The 21,760-nt window shown below is 35.9% G+C and overlaps 1 protein-coding gene across 23 annotated transcripts in view; it reads left to right on the forward strand.

Moving 5' to 3' along the window:
- The window catches only part of DGKB (diacylglycerol kinase beta), a 764,643-nt gene that overhangs the window by 156,188 nt on the left and 586,695 nt on the right, over nt 1-21,760 (forward strand). For 9 of the 23 annotated variants that reach the window (XM_005550071.5, XM_065542255.2, XM_065542256.2 and 6 more), the window contains 2 exons: nt 2,916-2,992; nt 7,003-7,023. In XM_005550071.5, the coding sequence (XP_005550128.1) occupies nt 2,916-2,992; nt 7,003-7,023 (98 nt within the window). The remainder of the gene's footprint in view (nt 1-2,915; nt 2,993-7,002; nt 7,024-21,760) is intronic. The other 14 variants (XM_005550074.5, XM_005550075.5, XM_005550077.5 and 11 more) reach the window with 2 other exon arrangements.

Raw genomic sequence — 21,760 nt, forward strand, 5'->3', positions numbered from 1 at the left:
GATATGGTTAAAATAAACATGGTCTATTGAGATATGATATTCCATAAGGTATGCCTCTGTTTATGTGTGTGTCTCTGTGCATCTGCACAGTATGGGTTACATCTACGGTTATGGATAAAAAGAAGTAAAAGCGGTTCTGCTAACTTATAGTAGTGCCTTATTATCCACAAAGAAGGATTTGAGACTAAGGAATCAGCTTCATGTCTCTTTTTAATATATAGTTTGGTCTCAGTAGTGTAAGTTTTCTAACAAAGTACATACAGAAGCAATTACTGTAATTTATTGCCATTTAGGAATAGCTCTGATTAATTTAATCTCAATATTTATTGCAATTCTGTTGTTTCAACTTTGTGATAAAGGTGAAAGGTGTGCAAAAATGAAAACACACATTTTCTGCCCTAGAACAACCTCCAATCTAGCAAGGGACAGGACATAAAAAATTAACCCTGATCACAATGTGGAAAGTGCCAGCAAATTATATACCAAAAAAGAAATACATAGGAAGCTGTATAGGCATCAACACACACGTGCGCGCGCACACACACCCCTCAGAGGATGTCCACAACAAAAAGACAAACCGTCCAATTAAAAAATGGTCAAAGAACTTTAATAGACATTTCTCCAAAGAATATACCAATGACCAATATGCATATAAAAAGATGCTCAATATTATTAGTCATTAGCAAATGACTAATCAGATGTAAATCAAATCATTTCACATCCACTAGGACGGCTATAACGAAAAAATGGTTAGAAAATAACAAGTGTTAGTAAGTATATGGAGAGACTGAAACCCTTATACCTTACTGGTGGGAATGTAAAATGGTACAGCTGTTGTGAAAATCAATTTAGCAGTTCCTCAAAACATTAAACATAAAGTTACTGTATGGCCTGGCAATTTTACTCAAAGGTATATAGCCAAGAGAACTGAAATATATGTTTATACAAAAACTTGTACACTTGAATGTTCATAGCAACATTCTTAACATCCAAAACCTGGAAAGAAGTCAAATATACATCAGCTGATAAACAGATTTTTAAAATGTAGTATATTCATTATAATGAAATATTGTTCAGCTATAAAAAGGAGTGAAGTATTGATACATGTTATAACATGGAAAAATCTGGAAAACACTAAACTAAGTGAAAGAAGTCAGACACAAAGGAAACATATTATATGATTCCATTTACATGAAATGTCCAGAATAGGCAAATCCATAGACACAGAAACTAGATTAAGGATAGCCAGAGGTTAGAGGAGAGAAAATACAGGAAGTAACTGTTTAATGGGTATAAGATTTCTTTACAAGGTGATGAAAATATTATGGGATTAATTAGTAGTAATGATTGCACAACATCATGAATATGCTAAAAATTACTGAATTGTACACTTTGAAATTGTTAATGTAGTCAATTTTATGTGACATGAATTTTATCTCACTTAAAAGTACTGTTTCACAGGCTGTGCACTGTGACTTATGTCTGTAATCCCAGTTCTTTGGGAGGCAGAGGCAGGCAGATCACCTGAGATTAGGAGTTCGATACCAACCTGGCAAACATGGTGAAACCCTGTCTCTATTAAAATTATAAAAATTAGCCAGGCATGGTGGTGGGCCCCTGTAATCCCAGCTACTTAGGAGGCTGAGGCAGGAGAATCTGTTGAACCCAGGAGGCAGAGGTTGCAGTGAGCCAAGACCATGTCATTGCACTCCAGCCTGGGCGACAAGAGCGAAACTCTATCTAAATATAGAGTTTCACACACATACACAAACCCACAGAATTTACCATATAAAGAAAGGAAATGATACATTCCAAGTAAAAGTACAATTCACAAAATATAGGTATTATGTATTCAATGGGCATGTATGAGAGAGTTTTCTAGCAGGATGTTTCAAAAACTAATTTGTGAATTAGTTTTCTGGAACTGGGAAATATTTTGTGGTAGTCCCCATATCACTGACTCTTAGCGAAGGTCAACAAGAATTAGATGCAAATGGTAGCAAACAGTTTTCCATGCTCTGTTCCATAAAAGAAAATGGGAAAATCTACGTATTTCCTACATTTTAATTTTAAGGGTTTTTTTCATTATTATTCAAACTTGATTAAATATTAAGATGACTCATCCATATTTCTTAGCTGTTATTTCCTTCTAACTTAAAAGTGCATTGTAATTCTGAGATTTCTCAATCAAAAATTATATTTCAATATGTATAATGAGCAATATTTTAGTAGACTGAATGAATATATCTATATCATATTAATGTATTTAACTTTAATTGTAATAATATTTATGATAATTCTTTTATGACATTATTTTATTAACTTAAAATTTCTTGTCATCAACTAATAAGATGAAAGTTTTAAAAATAATAGTACTTTTGAAGAAAATAATTTATAATTCTTTTGGTAATATGTCTAAGCTTTGTTTCTTCATTAAATGGGGTAATCTTTATACATAACAAAACTAAAATGTTATTCACAATGCATATATAAGGTAAAATACATGACATAACTAAGTTAAAGCTTACTTACTAAAGCTTTAATTTAATTACTAAAGTAAGCTTTAATTTAGTTGTGTTATGTGTGTAGAGAAAATTCTCCTTAAAAATATCTACAAGATACTAAATCTGTAGCTTCCCTCTAAATGGACTCACCATTGAGGCTTAGCTACACATTTTATTTTTCTTATCCAGCAGTATTGTTTTTATTTAATGCAGTGACCTTTTTGTTTCTTTGTAATTTCTTTTCCAATCATACAGCCTTTTAAAAATGGCAATAGACATTTTATATGTTGGTTTTTAAATTTAGTTTCTGCTGATACTTGTTTACATTTTAAGTGGTCTCTGTTTCTGGACTGGGCTATACAATCACAATATGTGCATATAAACAATTTTTGTGTTTTCTGTTTTTTATAGATTCTACAAAGAAATTAAAGGATGTTCTTGAAGAATTCCATGGTAATGGTGTACTTGCAAAGTATAATCCTGAAGGGGTAAAACTTCTTTTTCTTTATATCAGTTTCATATATATGCTTGGAAGAGGATATTTCTTAATGAAAAATTCTTGGAAAAATGTATGTGTGTGTGTGTGTACACATATACATTATATATGTATGATACAGATGTGTGTGTGTGTGTGTATATATGCACACCATAAACCATTTACCATGTACCATAACATAAACAAAATTAAGTTCATAATGCAATGCTATTCTAGAAGATATATTAAATGTTGTACAACATTTTTCATTCAAATAACTCATCTATATTGTATGCTTGAAAGAATATGAATCATTTAAGTGTAGTGTTTGTTATTTTCCTAGAAGTCAGGAAACAGCATTGGATAAAAGAGAGAAAGAATATGCTTGGCTCTCAGTCTATGACCCACAAATTTCAATCCAAAATGGATATTGGTGTAGGGGTAGGGAGTTACCCCTTTCAGGCAATTATTTCCTTGACCAAGGAAGGATTTTGTGTTGCTTATACCAGGTCTGTAACCTTAAGGAGCCAACTTGTACAAAAAGAGAGGGATTTTTTTTTAATCTTCTATTTTACCTTTTACCAGTAAGCTTAAGATTTCTTGAAATCATTTTCTTATGAAAACTTTGCATGTCTTGTCAATTGTTTTTGAACACCATGCTTGAATGAATGCCTTTTCCTTCCTAATTGTTTGTTAAGTAACCTATTTAATATTAGTTGAGAGATGTTACATTTTAAATGTTTGATCAACATTACTGTTAGTTCATTTGTAGGTTCAGAAGGCAACATTAGGTTGCTTCAAGCTTCTCTTTGCAAAAGATTCTTTTGTCGGGATGTATTAACTAGATAGATTTGTTTGCTGACTAAAATGTGACTTATTTTTTGCGATTATTGTTTCATTTTTGTATGTTTGCAAGAACAGACTTCTTAGTTATCTTTCAATATTGTACTTCCCTGGGATTTATAGAACTTAATTTTAGTTATCATAACCCTCAAGCTATTCAAACTGTTTTGAGATTTCCTATCAGTATTTCTCATAGTTAGCTATTTTTCATGTCATATATTCTTATTCTGTCTACATTCTGGTACATTACTGTGACTTTTAAAACTCTTTAGGTTGGAATTTATTTTCTTAAAAAATAAAATTAATATTGGTGCCCATAAATGATGGAGAAAATAAAGGCTATTTAAAGCCATTACCATTTTTCTGTATTGGAAAAAAAATAGATGTTTGACCTACATTTCCCTCATATTGTATTTTTCTAGATGGCATAGAGAAGGGGGAAAATAAAGTTAGCAGCTAAACTTACAAAACCGAGAATTTCAAAGCCTAAGAAAGCAGAGTGGAGGCCGGGCGCGGTGGCTCAAGCCTGTAATCCCAGCACTTTGGGAGGCCGAGACGGGCGGATCACGAGGTCAGGAGATCGAGACCATCCTGGCTAACCTGGTGAAACCCCGTCTCTACTAAAAAATACAAAAAAACTAGCCGGGCGAGGTGGCGGGCGCCTGTAGTCCCAGCTACTCGGGAGGCTGAGGCAGGAGAATGGCGTGAACCCGGGAGGCGGAGCTTGCAGTGAGCTGAGATCTGGCCACTGCACTCCAGCCTGGGCGACAGAGCGAGACTCCGTCTCAAAAAAAAAAAAAAAAGAAAGCAGAGTGGGAAAAGTAAAGATGAATTATAGCACTGAATTGCTACAAGAAAAAAAAATTGTCATTAATATTTATATTCACAACAATACTTGAAAACTTATTTGCTTATCTAATCTATATACAGGGATAAAACCTGTTTTTCTCCCTAATGATAGCTGCTGGCTACAAACTCAGTTAAGTGATCTTGTTTGCAAAGCAGCCTTTTTGCTTCAATTTTTTTTTTTTTTTTTAATTTATAGGGCTCTCAAGACTTAGTCTTACTGTTATTATATATTTCATGAGAATTACCATTCACCATATACTACATTTATTTATTAAGGTAGTTATTAGACACATTATTAGACACACATATCACCCTTTTCAACCATGTTATACCTTTCATAAATGTACAGATGTATTGTTGAAACATGTTATTAAAATAATGAACAGTTGAAAAACAAAAAGATCTCATTACAACTCAAGAACAATTCTAAATTAAGAGCAAAACCACTCTCTTATCTCAATTAATTTTGATAACATTTTTCCTTCAGAAGAAAATTTTAAGGTTTATATAACCATTTTAAAAACTAGTATGTATCTTCTAAAAGTCAATCGAAAATAATTAGGACTATCTAATGATAAGAAATAAATCGTTATGACCTTAAAGTTCTCTTCAATACATGACCTCATCCAATTTATAAAAAATTACTCTTACAAAATGACAGAATTCCTAATGTCAGTTCACATGTGAAGTTATCACTCTCCATTGGCTTGTCAAGTTGACCCAAAGTTGTTTGCACTGATGACTAGTTAATGATGCTCAATTATACAAGAAAAAATGTGCAATTGAGTAATCCAGCCTGAATTTGGAATGATAATTAATTCATTGTTTTCCAAAAGGAACATAGCTTGTATCATTTACATAAAATGTATTGGCAAAAATTAAATTGCTTAACCTCCTACAACATAAAGCTATTTAAATGGTAGATGTACTATTTTGCTTATAATTCCCTTGAATTACTGAATTTTTAAAGTGCTGGGGATAAAAATTTAACCCAAAAAAGATGTGACCTGTTGAAGTCTATTTTAATAGAGAAAAAATATTAGGTATAATTTGTGAATGAATCATTTACTTTTAATTCCTATTAAAGATCATTTGATAATCGTTACTTGAAGAAATGAATAAGAGAAATCTAAACAATGGCCTTAAAGATTCTGTAGGAATAAAAACCTTTCAAAGGCCTTGAGATTCCCAAATTAATAAAATTATAAAGTTTTTAAATAAAGACACTATTCTAAGAAAAGTGAAATAATTTGTCCAAAACTTACCAGCTAGCTCACAACAGTAACCACAACAAAAACCTAATTGACTAGAATCCCAGTTTAAGGCTAATGTCCTGTGCTCTTCACTTCGTTGACCAAGCCATAGGGGAGAGGACTGTCCTCTTAGATAGGAAGGAAAAAGGTTAGGGGAAGGCATGGGAAGATACTTCTTTTGTAGTGAGTGTGGCACTTCCCAGTACACATACATGTTAATGACTCATGCCTGACAAGGGGAGAGAGTCTTATTAGTCTCCACCTACTCTTGTGTAAATAATATAATGTTAAGAACATTATTACAAGCTAGTTTGTAGCAGAGATCCAGTCTTAGTGAGATTATTCACAGTAAAACATGGTCAGGCCATATAAAGAGTCTCCTGAGAGCAGTAGAATTTGGTAGTACGAGGGGAAGACAGTTTAACATTCCATGTGTTTTTTTTTTTTTTTTCTTTTGGTCTTGGACTTCAAGTTCAATTTCAAATTTTTCCACTCACAGCTGAGATATGGGAAGAAAGTGGCAGATATATATAGAAATATATTTTAATCCTTAAGGGTACAGAGAGATGCTAGGTGTGATGCTGATAGAAGGAAACCTTAGGAATGGGAAATACATATTCAAAATCTAACATACCTTTATATACATGGTTATATTTCTATTAATCCTCTGAAATATTTTAATCATACTATATGTGTTACAGATTATATTTATCTGTCAGAACAGTTTGCTTATTATATACAAAGATTGATCTAGTCATTGATTCTCACATTTTAGTGTACCTCAGAATCAACTGTGGGGCTTGTTAACACAGGGATTGCTGTCTGCCTCCCCCCTACCCCACACAGTTTTAGATTCCGTGTTTCTGGGGTGGGGCTCAAGAATTTGCATTTCTATCAGTTTCCCAGCTTATGCTGATGCCACTGTTTTGGAACCATGTTTTGAGACCTATGGATCTAGGGTATGTTTTAAAATCAACCTGTAAACTTGAACTTTTAGCTAAATAATCAGAGATATGAGATAATGAGTATAAATTATCTTACATTAACACATGTATTCTTTCTTTCCTTGCATGCACAGAAACAAGACATTCTTAACCAAGTAAGACATTTTCTTTTCTATTAAAGTCTGTCTTTTCTTTCTTTATTCTGATATAATCTATGAATTTCTCATCCATATCACTAAACTATACTTCTGTACCAATACGATTTCTATAGTATATGAGATTGCCTATAATACTCATAGGTTATAATTGAGTTGAATGTGACACATTTTTTTTTATCAGTCAAAGGATTTGATGCCTTAATAGGAGCTGGTACCTTAATAGACAAAAAGGGTCTCAAGTGTGGTCTTCAGTTTTGTAGACTCTGGAATTAATTTTTCTAATTTCGCCAAGATATATCAGGCTGTGCTATTATACTTTATTTAGTAAAAGTCTTAATTTATTAATTTACCATGAGAAATTTTAAAATTGAATTTAAAATGCAGTGATAAGGCTTTGTTTTGTTTTGTTTTGTCTACAGTGCTGTGATAGAATCTGTGGGGGAAACATAACCAAAGAGTTGTTGATTTCTGCCCTCCTGGGAAGATTATTCAATCTGTTACTTCAACCACTCTCCCTGAAAATCTGTTTTGTAAATTAAGTTTTAGATCAGTAGTTCAGTTGGGTGCACAGAATTCCAACACATTTTCAGGTGCTCTAAATGGATATTTTTAATCACACTAAAGTAGCTATATCTATTGTCTTCCCCACTGTAGAAATATTTCCTACCAAAATGCATAAGTTGTCTAAAACTGTAATGTTGTCTCCTTTGGACAATCTTGGATATGTACTAGCTTCTTCTTATTCTTAAATTGTTTGATGGTTTTAATGACAAGAGCCACAGTAATTTCATGTCCAACATGTAAGGTACAATTATAACATCAGAATGATACTGGTGGACTTAGATACAGGTCCTACATCTTACAATATCCTATAAAGAGGCACTGGTAACATGGCAACTCATCGACTGTGGCGACATTTACTAGCCTCCGTTTCAGAGGATGACCTTTTCCTGATTTCACCTGTGACTTTTCTGGAAACTTGTTTCCCCAAATATGGACTAAGTAGGCTTGATGACACTTAAGAGGCAATCCCTTGGAGTAAATGATTATTTTCAAGAATGTCATTCAAGAATTGTCATTCAAGTATGTACGTTTTTAGGACTTGGCTATTAAATGGCTTTTGTTGAACACCCAACAAACACACCTTTTTGCACAACCTGCATCCTTTCTAGAGGCTGTCTGAAAACTCATGTCAAAATAAGCTCTAGCTTTTTGGGAGGTCAGCAGAATGAGTTTCTTCCTTCCTTTTCCTTGCCCAGTCTTTGTTTCATGTGCAATGACTTAGCAGGCAAGCAATTGCAGTTACAGAATAGAAAGAACTGACAAAACTGAGGGTATTCGAGGGGAGAAGAATGAAAGCCTGCACATGTTACTGCTCTATGTGTGCTCTTTGTTTATCAGTGTTCTCTGAGCATAGGATTTTCTCCGTACATGTTTCCTGTCAGTAGATGTTCCTTGGCCTGAGGCTGAGTTATGCTTTCATAACTCCACAGGGGCTTTCTTTATTTTTGCACTTGATACTCTGTAATGTAGTTTCTCTTAATGTGTATACCCTTTACATTCAGACAATATGCTTTTACCCCTTAATAAGGAACCTGGGGATTCAAAACCTACCTTTTGTAGTGCTGCTGCCTAAAGTAATATTTTAAATGTCCTTAACAAGGATAATGACAATGATATAATTATTAACAATGTTATAAAAACCTTTTTACTGTAAGCTATAATTATCCTTCTAGAACCAAATTCAACCCTTTCCATTATGGAAAGCATAAGGAAAGTGTAACAGAGAAAATATGGTCTGAGGAGTCTGACTGACCTGAATTCATCTTAACGGGCCTTGGACAAGTTTTCTATCTGTCGTTTGTTCACCTATAAAATGAAGAGAGCATCAGCCTTATTGGACTGTTAAAAGGGTTAGATTCTAAAGTGTATGTATAATAAATAGCTCTGTGTCTTGCACATAACAGGTGTTCCACTAATGTTTAGAGACAGTGGCTGTGGTCATACTTTAATGATCAATGTGATTTCACAGAAAAGTTCTAGAGCACATGCCAAAGATGAGAGTGAGAATATTGGAGATATACCACCAACAAATTCTGTTTCCTTCATTTTCTCAGGACCTCATTTTCTCATTTTAAATTGAGGAACTCTAACTCTGCTGTCTTCTGCACTCAAAAATAATTTCCTTCCACCATGCGGTAGGAGTGGGGATCATGCCATGTAATTTGCTTCCCCTCCCAAACCTGGCCACAATCCAGAGTGCTGTCCTGGTAGCAGAGCTATTATCTCTTGTATTGCTCCACTTCCTACAACTACATGGTGCTAGGACACTTAGCAAGGAACAGAAGAAGCACATTAACCAATATTTCTGCTTCTCTTCCCTATTACCATCAATACAGTTTCAGTGATGTTCCTCTTCTTATCAAATCTATCTACAATTATAAAATACAATTATATCAATTGTGACCAATTGCTTTCTTTACAAAGAAGTTTGAAATCAAGCATAAATACATTTGGGAAGTAAACAAATAACTCTCCTTAGTTTAATAATAAATGCCAACTTTGAAAAGGGGTATTTAAATTCACATTGTAGAATGTTTGTTCTTTCACTTTTTAATAACATTTATTAAACAATTGGTATAGAATTTAAAAATTAATGTTGGGGTTTCTAGGTGATCTTTTTGTACTTTTCCAAATATAAGTTAAAAAGTTAAAACCAACATTACTCTGTCACATCTAAATTTTATTTTTAGGGTTTATCTGTTGTTTTTACTTGTGCTTTTTCATCATTAGAAATAGCTTTTTTGGCCAGCTATCTTACACCAGCACTTTGGGAGGCCAACACGGGCCGATCACTTGGGGGTCAGGAGTTTGAGACCACCCTGCCAGCCTGGCCAACATGGTGAAACACTGTCTCAACTAAAAATGCAAATATTAGCTGGGTGAGGCTGCAGGCGCCTGTAGTCTTAGATACGTTGGGAATCTGAGGCAGAAGAATCACTTGAACCCAGAAGGTGGAGGTTGCAGTGAGCCGAGATCGTGCCATTGCACTCCAACCTGGGCAACAGAGTGAAACTCCATCTCAAAAAAAAAAAAAAAAGAAATAGCTTTTTCAAGCAAAAGAGCATTGCAGGGTACTAAAGGAATATAAATCTAGACATTTTGGTAAAAATGCTTAGAATGTCTATAAAGTTTAATTGTTAAAGGTGAAAGAAATAATAAATCATATTTTTAGGTGAACAAGTTAAATTTTCCACTTAGAAAAATACCTCCAGTAGCAATGTGGACCATGGACTTGGGTAGAAGAGAAGACTAGATATGAATTACGGAGGCAGTCCAATCAAGTAAGAACATTAGATGACAATGGGTATCAGAATGGAGATGGGGGGTAGGCAGATTTGGATACATTTCAGATATATGACCCAAAGTAATAGGTTATACTTTGAACACCAAAGGGTACAAAAACAGTTACAGTCAACACAGGGTTTTCAAGAGTGGGAAATTGAATAATCATACCATTACTTTTAATTGTTATACCTTATTTGTGTATATCTTTTTTTTATCTGAAATGGCAGACCAATTTGACACAGAAGAAAATGCATCTAATACTGATAAACCAGTGGGAAATTACCTTGTACCATGTGTTATTATTGCAAAATCTGTTTAGAAAATTATACTTTAAGTATAATGTAATGCACATTGAAGTTAGAAATATTTATGTCTTCAGTGTCAATTAGAAGCTTTTGGTGTTGGGCAATTTAAGGAAATTTTCTGAGCCTCAGTTTCTTTGTCCATAGGTATTGTGATGATTAAATGATAACACACATATAACATACTTAGTGCAGTTCCTAAAACACAGTAACATGTGGATAGTGTTACATAATGAGGACCTATAATGTAAAAGACTGTGTGATGCAAAATCGTGTTGGATCATATAGCCCTTCAGGAATGAGAAGTTTTTAATTGTCTTTCTACTGAGTCTTCATAATTGTAGTCTTAGGTAAAGCTAGAGTTAGTGGAATATGTGCCTCTGAAGTGCTAAAATAGTTTTCATTTGCCAAAACTAATTTAAAAATTAAAATTCAAGGTTTTCACACTTTGCACTCTTTCTCTTCAAAGGAACTATCTATTTGACAGATTTAGGGGACTATCAAGGAACTCTCTGAAATTTGAAATAATGAATAGTCAATTGCAGTGCAAGATAAGCATAAGAAATGCAATATTTAAAATATAAATTTTTCTAAATGAATTTTAATATAAAAAAATATATTTTGAAATCTCAGTAAGATAGCCATGCTGCATATTTAATCAATATACTTTCACTCAGTGACCTTCATATCAATTTTTAAAATTTAATATAATTAGTTAATAATATAAATTAGAATGTGAAATAGAAATGGAAACTGTAAAAAAAAAAAAACTCTGATTAATTTAAATTATTATCTATTTAATTTCATCAGAGTTCTTTGCTCAGTAAGTGCATAGTATTTTACACATATAGGTACTCAGTTAACATTTGTTGATAGATAAAGTGATTTCTTTGTGGTTTCAAACAGTTACTTTAACTATAATAGTTGAATGATTCATTTTTGTGTTTTAGGGATCATTTATTAATTTGTGGTGAATACAAGTTAGAAAAACATAGAAACTGCCCATAGGCTATCTTTTGTCTGATACTAATAAGTGTTATTATGGTCACATGGTTCTGTTAAAATATGAGTCAGATCATGGAATTTCCTACTAAAAACTTACTCCATGTTAAAGCTATAACTCTCTTTTGATGATCTAATATCCTGTGTGCTCTGCCCGGTCCACACATCACCACAGCTTGAGTCTTTGACCTTGTATTCTATTACTCTAGTCCTCCCTCACTCCTGCTCCAGTTTCCTGCTCCTCCTCACTGGCTCCAGTGGAAATTTCTCTGGAACAGGAGCATCCTTATAACTCAGGGCCATTGTACTAGCTGTCTTCTCTGCCTGAAATGTGCTTTCTCCAAATATGTGCAAATATGTGCCTCATCACCTTTAAATCTTTACTGAAAGAGTAGCTTCTCATTTCTTGATAATTGGATTTAAAAAACTGCAAGCACATTCCCCCAAGAAATCTTTTTCTTCTTTATTTTTTTTCTATAGCACTTAATACCATTAGGCATTGTAGATTCAGCACATTAATGTTGCTGTTTTCTTATTCCTTTCATTAGAAGCTAAGCTCCTTCATGGAAGGAATTTTGTGTGTTCTAGTAATATCTTTACCCAAACACCTAGAACAGAGCCTGGTGCTGAGTGGGTGCTCAAAGAACACTTTTTGAATATGAGAAAATCCACAACCCAAAACTACGAAAAGAAATTAAGGATAGAGTGATGACATTTATTTTCATTCACTTTGAATCTGCTTGGATGAATACTAGTGTCTTCTCTTTAGTATTAACAAGGATTTAAAAACAAAGGATCCAGATGGTCAGAAATAATAATGAAAGGCATATAGAAATGTGCCTTGAATCTGTGCCAATTTGGCAGCGACATCTGAGCAGCTCCCTCAGTCAGTATTCTTTACAAATTCTCTGTTATCTCCCTAAATAGTCTGTGGCTGTTCCTTAAGGAAAAAAAAAAAATGAAAAAGCAGTTTTTAAAATTTTGAACATTTGTGTGTGTGTGTGTGTGTGTGTGTGTGTGCGCGCGCGTGGATGTGCGTGGATGTGTTTGAGCCTACAGCAATTCAATTTTTAAGTAGTCATTCAGTTAAGTCTGACCCAATTTTCATCATTAATGGCTTCATTGATATGCATATAAATGATCTCATTCTATTTAAAGGTCACAGTCTTCCAAAAGCAATTCTAATGCTGTTACATGACAGCCGTAGAAACTCTGATGCCTAAATTTGGAAATTTTCTTGTAAGTCATGATATAAGGAAAATGTACAGATGAGGATATCATCCATTTATCAGAAATGTCTAATAATATGGACAACATAGAATTTTAGGAAATATTTGAAAAGACTTTACTTACAAGAGAAGAAAAGGGATGGGTTAACCAGGAAACTCATTGAAGAAACATTTCTCAGTGAATCGAAAACTCTGAGTTAGAAAATTTAAAAAAAAACCATTAGCCAGGTATGATGGCACCATCCTGTGGTCCCAGATACTTGCGAGGCTGGGGTGGAAGGATTGCTTGAGTGTGGGAGATCGAGGCTGCAGTGAGCTATGACTGGGCCAGTGTACTCCAATCTGGGCAACAGAGAGAGACCCTGTCTCAGAAAAAAAAAAAAAAGAAGAGGTTTGTGTTTTCTCACATTGTAAGCCCTATCTATTGCCAGAAAATATGAGATAAATTAATTTTGCTCCAAAGAACACAGTGAAGAAGTTTGAGAAAGAAATTTACATTGTCAATAACACTTCAGCAATAAAAAATGTGATGTCATCTTGTAGAAATAATTTAAGAATTGAGGAAATTTTTACTTCATTCTTATATCTGTAGTAGGCTTTTATTTTTCAAAGGAAGATTTATTTTTTAGAATTATTGCCTTATAAAAGTTGTTATTTGTCTCTGTTACCTGACACAGAAATGTTATAGCAAAGTATTTGAGACACACAAAACCTGAAGGTTTTATTCAGAAAGATGCAATAAAGTTTACAGTTTTCTGTACCAATAAAAAGGCAAATTGGCTGGGCATGGTGGCTCACACCTGTAATCCCAGTATTTTGGGAGGCCAAAGCAGATGGATCACCTGAGGTTAGGAGTTCATGAACAGCCTGGCCAACATGGTGAAACCCTGTCTCTACTAAAAATACAAAAATTAGCTGGCGTGGTGGTGGGCACCTATGATCCCAGTTATTCGGGAGGCTGAGGCAGAAGAATCGCTTGAACCCAGGAGGCGGAAGTTGCAGTGAGCCAAGATCATGCCATTGCACTCCAGCGTGGGGAAGAAGAGCAAGACTTTGTCTCAAAAAAAGAAAAAAAAAGGCAAATTAAGTTAACTTAAAAATGTATCTAAGCTTAGGACAGTGCTTCCTTTTACCTACTCCTTTTATTTATTTTATATATTATGTGCCCAAGTGCATGCTAACTGCTTTACATCAATTTTTATTACATTGAGACAACTCTGAATGATTGATTCCTTTTTTATATATATATGGAGTCTCTGCCTCCAAGGTTCAAGTCATTCTCCTGTCTCACACCCCCGAGTAGCTGGGACAATAGGCACATGCCGCCATGCCTGGCTAATTTTTTTATTTTTAGTAGAGACGGGGTTTTGCCATGTTGGCCAGGCTGGTCTTGAACCCCTGACCTCAGGTGATCTGCCTGCTTCAGCCTCCCAAAGTGCCAGATATGATCCAGCATGCCCAGCCTGAATGATTGATTTCATATACAACTTTATATGGAGGGAATTAAGACTTAGAGCTGTCAGAAAATAAAACAGTATTTTGCTTGCTGAGCCAGAGAGAACTACACTTCAGAAATTTCAGAAAGTCTTCCTGAGTGCTGAAAAAAGAAGAGTCAAGAAGAAATGTATTGCTTATTAGGAGAAATGCCAATGATTCAGGAATTTTTACTCCTTAGTTCAGCTAAATCCAGGTTCTTGTCTCACAACCAGGAAAAATTAAGCATGCGGACACATTGAAGGCTGAGGAGGGCAGAATTTATTAAATGAAAGGAAAGTGCTCAGAAAAGAGAGGGTCCTACACACAGGTTTTCACCTCACAAATTGAATACCAGGCCACCACACATGAGATGAAGAGGTCAGGCTCCTCCCCTGCATAAAGCACGAATTTCTGGTGGCTTTGCCCCATCATTCCAGTGCACATGTGGGCCCTTAGTCTGAGCCACTACACATTGATTCATTTCCCTACTGAGCATATATCAAGGGACAGAATTTTTCTCTGTGACCATGCTTAGGCAAGCCCCCCTGTGCACAATGGCCTGGGTGGGTCACAGGTTCTCTGCGGACCCTCCTTTATCTGCCGAGGCATTTTTCTGCCTCCTACCTCTATTATTCTCCCCTCTAAAGTAGTACACTAGAGGTACTGCAGTTAGAATAGGGACGAAGACTGATCTTAACTACTTCCTGCTGTTAAGGGGTGCTGTTTTGGAAATATGGCAGTCATAACTCTCTCAAAAGCCTATTTAAGGTTCTCTGTAAAAAGAGGCCATCATTCGAGACTCTGGTTTTATGACTGCTTGGAGTTTGATGGCCTGAAGGTGAGAAGAAACAAACAGGGTTATTAGAAGACATATATTAAAACCAAACAAAGAGGGATGGGTAAGGGCAGCTCAAAAATCCTAAGGCTGCCAGCATGCCCAGATAACTGGTGGCTATAATTATGCCTGCAAGATTTGGTTGCATGGGGCTTGGCTTTGGTTAGCTCCTTTCCTCTTATTTTCCCAGAGGAACCTCTGGGTTATGAGCACCCTATTTACTCCTATCATCTGTCGGGATTTTCAGGATAATTTTTCAGAATTAAAATATTGATCCAGATTATTACATTACCTATGCCTTTTGTTTCTTCTGAGTTGTAGCCAGAAATTGCCGGTTGGTTCACAGGAATAAGAGGGTTAATCTAAAATATAGGCCAAAAAAAAAAAAATTAAAAACAACTAATGAGACTAGAATTTGATGACAAATGTGTGATAAGTTTTGAAACATAATTTTTCTCTCCCCAGTCCTCATTTTTGTTAAAAACAAATCATGATAGGACTGAGCTGTTTGCAAAATAGACTTCAGTCTTATACTTGGCCTGACAGTTTGCATAAAATGCAGCAAGAATAATTATTTTTACATAGGCTTTTAAAATTGCTTTCGATGGAATTCTGCTCCATAAGGAATCTCAGATAGGACTTGTAAAGTCAAGCCCAGCCATGGGTTAGTACCCTCAATACCTAAGAATTGGGTGAATTCCTCTCTTCTTGACATCCCTAGAATATAGAGTTCGTGGGCCCATTAAGTGACATTCTTTACTCATCACAGATTAGGAAACCAGGATGAGGACTGTGTAGACAAGGTATGAAGCCAGTTTTCCCAAGGGGCTTCTATTGGCTCTGCAAGTCGAGCGTGATTCCTTAAAGGGAAGCACACCTCTCCAGTCAAAATCTTAGTAAAATAACCAGTTTCTCCAATTGTGTACTGTTGCCAAAGAAAATGAATTCTTATTGCATTGATGCAAATAACCATATTGCCGTAAGAACACTCACAGATAGTTTCCAAATTCTAGAGGAACTAGGCAAAGAGAAAGAAGTATGTTCCAAATTTTGTTCACATGAGTATACCTTACTCAATTATTAAAGACTGTAAATAGCTGAAAATAAAAGTTTTCTTGACTCTGAATAACAAAACAAGGATCAGCAATGTTTCAAGCAAAAAGTTTTTAAAAAGATTACTTCAGTTTTCTATATTTTATTTTTATTTATTTATTTTTTTTTTTGAGATGGAGTCTCGCTCTGTCGCCCAGGTTGGAGTGCAGTGGCTGGGTCTCAGCTCACTGCAAGCTCCACCTCCCGAGTTTAGGCCATTCTCCTGCCTCAGCCTCCTGAGTAGCTGGGACTACAGGCACCCACCACCTCGACCGGCTAGTTTTTTGTATTTTTTTTTTTAGTAGAGACGGGGTTTCACCAGGTTAGCCAGGATGGTCTCGATCTCCTGACCTCGTGATCCGCCCGTCTCGGCCTCCCAAAGTGCTGGGATTACAGGCTTGAGCCACCACGCCCGGTGATTACTTCATATTTCTATTAGTTCATCCATTAAGTTAACTCTTGTTCTACTTAATACCCATGAATGTTTCAGCTCTTCATGAGTCCTGTACATTTTCCTTTTAGTCCAATATTACAGTCTCCAACGTTATCAGAAACTCGTATTTGAGAACACCCATCAACGTTTTATAGCTGATTATAAACCATCTTTTGAAGAGGATCAAAAGAAGACAATTGTGAATAACAAAATGACCTGGGTAGTTACAGTCAGAAATGTGATTGACAAAATGTGGTTATCTCTGTGGTTTACAATAACTTAATAAAATAACCTTAATTGTCATTGATAGCATATGCTCAAACATTAGAATTTTAGAAATCCCATACAATTTTCGGACATATGTTAGCATTATTCACTAAAATATAACCCAAAGAAAATTAAACATAATTTTGGCAATCCTATGTACCTAACCATATTAAATTATTCTGTTTACCTCTCTTCTTCTGGATGCTCTAGGGACCCTCTGTAGCATCCAAAAGCTAGGGGTCAGGAAAGACAATCTTGAAGCTGAAATTTGATTTCGGGAAGGCTGTTAAATGTTAGAGGTTTAAAACATTGATAATTTGAAATACAATCCCAGGTAGTTATTTTGTTAAAATGATGACTCAAAAACTTTAAAACAGGGAAAGCCTTTACTCATTAAGAGGAAGGACTTAACTTTTCAAACAATTTGTCTCCTGTCTTCTCTTTCTTTTCCTTGACAGTCTATTTACAAGGCAAATGAAAATCGTTCTTTATTCTTTACTATTACATAAAAATCTTGAACAAGGGAGAGAGAGCCAAATTTTACCCTTACATTAGTTTACTATTAACACAAATTTTCTAATGAAACCTTATAGACAATTCTATACATTCTAAACCAGTTTGACCATAAGGTAAGATTCTTAAAAACCTTTTATAACCCATTACAAATTTTGCTAAAGAACAGATTAGTGCTTTAAGAAAACCTTATTGTGCTTTTATTTCGTTGTTCAGTTTACAGAAAAAAAAAAGTATAATATCCTTTGAATTTAGTCTATGTTCATACACAGAATTTCTTTTGCAATATTAAATTTAGAAAAATTCCACAACTTGTTTAAAGCTTTAGCTTATTGAAATTTTTTAAATTTAAAACAATCCTTTAACCCTAGGCAAAAATTTACTTACATTTCCATGCCTTCTTATAATCTTTTACTGAAAATATATTTTACTATTCTTACACACCTTGCATGTATACCTATTTTCAGTGGTGGTCTCAATTATATGTTATAATGGTAACTCTTAGCAATTTTTAATTTTAATGTAAAATCCAGTAAATTGTTTTAATTATGCATTAGGCACAAATAAAGTTTGATTCCTTCTAGCCTGTTCAAGGGTTTGGTTAATTCTATATGTCCTCAGGCCTTACCAAGTTGTAAAGCAGGCAAGTTGAACAGTCCTCAAAGGCCAAAGAAGCATTTACAACCTTAAAACATTTATCAAACTTAGTATCTGACTTGCACAATTTAGACCACCTATTTAAATTTTAATGACATTTGAATTTTACCAATAATCTTTAAGACTTTTTATTTCTCAAAGATTAAAATTACATGAACCAAAAGGTATAACAGCTTTTATTTTCCTCGAAAAAATATTTGATCTAGTGCTTATTTTTCTTTAGGCCAATTAATTAGAATGCTTTTATATAAAAATCACATATATAATTATATAGACAAAGAAGATGCAGTAGTTTTAAGATTTTTCATTTGCCAATCTCCTAATTGTATAATTGGCCTGAGGGTGGAGCCCTTTAAGAAACAGAGGTAACAGTACCTAATAAGCAGATATAAGTGGAAGACAAAAACAGATTTTGAAAGGGATTATCTACCTCTAATTACTGAGGTTCCATGAGGAAAACAGGTTTCTCCAAAAATGGAATACGTTATATCTTTTCTGTTTTTCCCAAGTAGTTTCAGTTCATCAGAAATTATCTTAGGGTGTCTCATGAGTTCATTAAGAGTGACAAGACAAAATGGAGAAAAAAAGTTCAGTTGATGAGGAAAAAAACTTTCTCAGAAAAACAAGATCCATGAAGAGAAAGACATAAAGGCCTTTTAAATATCCCTATAGCTTGGATATCCACTTTTAATTAAGTTGAGCATTCTTTAAGAAAATCCTTTTAAATCCCTGGATACCCAACTTTAGCCAAGCCAAATGGCTCATATTTCTGGCTTTTGAACTTTACTAAAAGTAACCTCACAGGTGAAACCAACAAGCCTCAAAAGGTTATGATTTAACTGCGAGTGTATGAAGTGTTTTCAAAGGGGTGGTAAGCAGTTTTTACAAAAACTAGAACCTTTAAGGGTAGCTCAGATAAAGGAAGATTCACAAAAGAAAGCTAGAAGTTGTTCATGGAGTGGGAGAGAATCAGCAAATGGCAGAAGTCCCATAGGTATCTATCGGAAACTACTCATTCCCTAAGCCAGGACTGATCCCAGGCTGCCACTGTAAAATGGCAGGGACAAAAACAACATACTGCCACATGGTTACGAGTCATCCTTCCAAGAATGTAAAACAAGATGGAGACCTGCCGAATAGTTTGGTATTGGGCAGTTTGCCAGGCTGACTCAAACAGTGGGCTTATGGGGTCCTAGGTCCTTATTGCATCCTAAGGTACTCCTCTTTCTGACAGAATGATATAGAAAGACATGCAAAGCACACCAGATTGGCTACAGCTTGAGACCAACCTCATAAATCCTTTTTGATTAATCAAAACTTTACAGAGAATATAAACAGTGATCCTTACCTTTCCTTTTACTGGTTTGCACAGGGAGAGGGAGGCCAAATGTCTGACTGTTATAAAATATTTTATCTCTTTTCTGGCATGTCAGGCTTCTGGGTTCCCCTCCCCTGAGCTCAACTCTAAGCCAACTAGTTTAAGGTTTGAGAAATATACAGGTTTGAGAAATAAACATGTTGAAGGATGCATCTGAGAGGAGTGTCCTGTAGTATGGAGACACGATTAACCATCTGTGAAGAGAGGACCAAGGGGGAAAAAGAAAGCATTTTTTCCAAAGGAGCCCCAGGGCTCAGAATGTATCTGTAAGCAGCACAGACTGAAGATGAATGGCTACTCATCTAGAAAGAGGGGAACAAGGCGTCCTTGGTTCCTTTCTTTTCCTAGCGAATGCCCAGGGTACATGAGAGAGAGAAGGAAAAAGCTTCCTCTTTCCTTCTTTCATCCTTATATCCCCAAGTCCTGGTGACCACAACAGGGTGCCACCCATGAGTGTCAATGCAGCTTTCACTCACGTTAACAGGTGGGCCTAGGGCATGGGATTATCCACACTTCCCCATGCACTCACTGCCTTTCCCTCTGCTATAAGTAGCCTTTGAGTTCCCAAAACCTCATTTACGCCATGGATACTAGCATGACCTCTATCCATGAAATGGGAGGCTTGGCTTAATCAACCAGAATTAGTCATGCTCATGTGTGGTGTGTGCCTTTTAACTTCCATTGTTGTCTGCCTCTGGATCCCTAAGATCCAGTTTTCTTTCCTAGGGCTTCAATCCAAAGCTTGGAATTGAGTTTGGGACAAAAGAATTACCTCCCTATCATAAGCCAGATGCTAAGGTGAAGCTCTAAAATTGGGTCCTCTCAAACATGAGAGAGAAAAGGGTGTCCTGTGCATTGGAGTCCTGGCCTAATAAAACACCTTTCAAGAAAAATCCTCTGGCATTGAGAAGCCCCTTGTACTCACAGGGCTGTGTTATTAGGTTGGTGCAAAATCAATTGTGGTCCCTGCCAATCTAGGTAATAGCAAAAACTGTAACTACCTTCACACCAATCCATGAACTCCTGACCTGGTGGAGAAAAGAAAGGGAAAAAAAAAAAAAAAAAAAAAAAAAAAAGCTTAAGCAGAGGGCAGGGAAATGCCTGGGGAAGAAACCTCTTGTTCTTATGCAAACAGAGAGAACATTTTAATCGTTGTCCCACCAAGCTGGACTCCTTGGCCAGGGGAGAGGAAGACTGTATGGATGTGTGGCAGGGAACACTGGCCACCTGTCTGCACAGGGCCTCTGGCCCCCAAGATTGCCCTGGGGCCCAGGCAGCAACTTCGGCTCAGTCCCACCCTGCATGGCTGTTGGACGCCAAGTGTATATACAGCAGACACGGCCATGTGCCCCAGCAGGGAGGGAATGGGGCACAGGGAGCCACCACTTTTGCATCTTTCCCATGTGGCAGCCATTGGGGTTGGGGTGGAACACCCTTGGTATTGTAAAAGAAAAGATAGTTGCCATTACAGTCCTGAAAAAAAAAAAGAAGAAAAATGCCTTAGCAAAGACTGTGTTGGACTGAGGCCGACATTCCCAAATCCAAGAGTGACGCAGGGGATGCAGTTTCCTCTGCCTTCAGAAAAAGTCTAAGGACTGGAAGACCTAGAAACGAAAGTGAAAGGAAGGGTTCACATTTTACTCACCCTTCCTCATGTCCCCATATAGGCCACCAAATGATGCAGGCATTTTTGGTTCTTAATTCAGCTAAATCCAGGTGCTTGTCTCACGACCAGGAAAAATTAAGCATGCAGACACGTTGAAGGGTAAAGAAGGTGGAATTTATTAAGAGAAAAGAAAGCTCTCAACAAAGAGAGGGGTCCTGCATTCAGTTTTCCACCTCACAAATTCAATACCAGGCCACCACACATGAGCTGAAGAGGCCAGGATTCTCCCCTGCATAAAGCATGACTTTCTGGTAGCTCCACCCCATTTTTCCAGTGCACATGTGGGTCCTTAGTCTGAACCACTTCACAATGATTTATTTCCCTTACTGAGTATGTGTTAAGGGACATGCTTAGACCATGGGCATGTTTAGACAGGCCTCCTGTGCACAATGACCTGGGCAGGTTGGAGGTTCTCCAAGGACCCTCTCTTATCTGCCAAGACATTTGTCTGTGTCCTGCCTCTATCAATAGATATTAAAGTTCATTTTTCCTTTTGCTTGGTTATTTTTCTGGCTTTCATCATTAAATTACAGACA

This window comes from Macaca fascicularis, chromosome 3 (genome assembly GCF_037993035.2).
Source record: "Macaca fascicularis isolate 582-1 chromosome 3, T2T-MFA8v1.1".
In the NCBI taxonomy this organism is placed as follows: domain Eukaryota; kingdom Metazoa; phylum Chordata; class Mammalia; order Primates; family Cercopithecidae; genus Macaca; species Macaca fascicularis.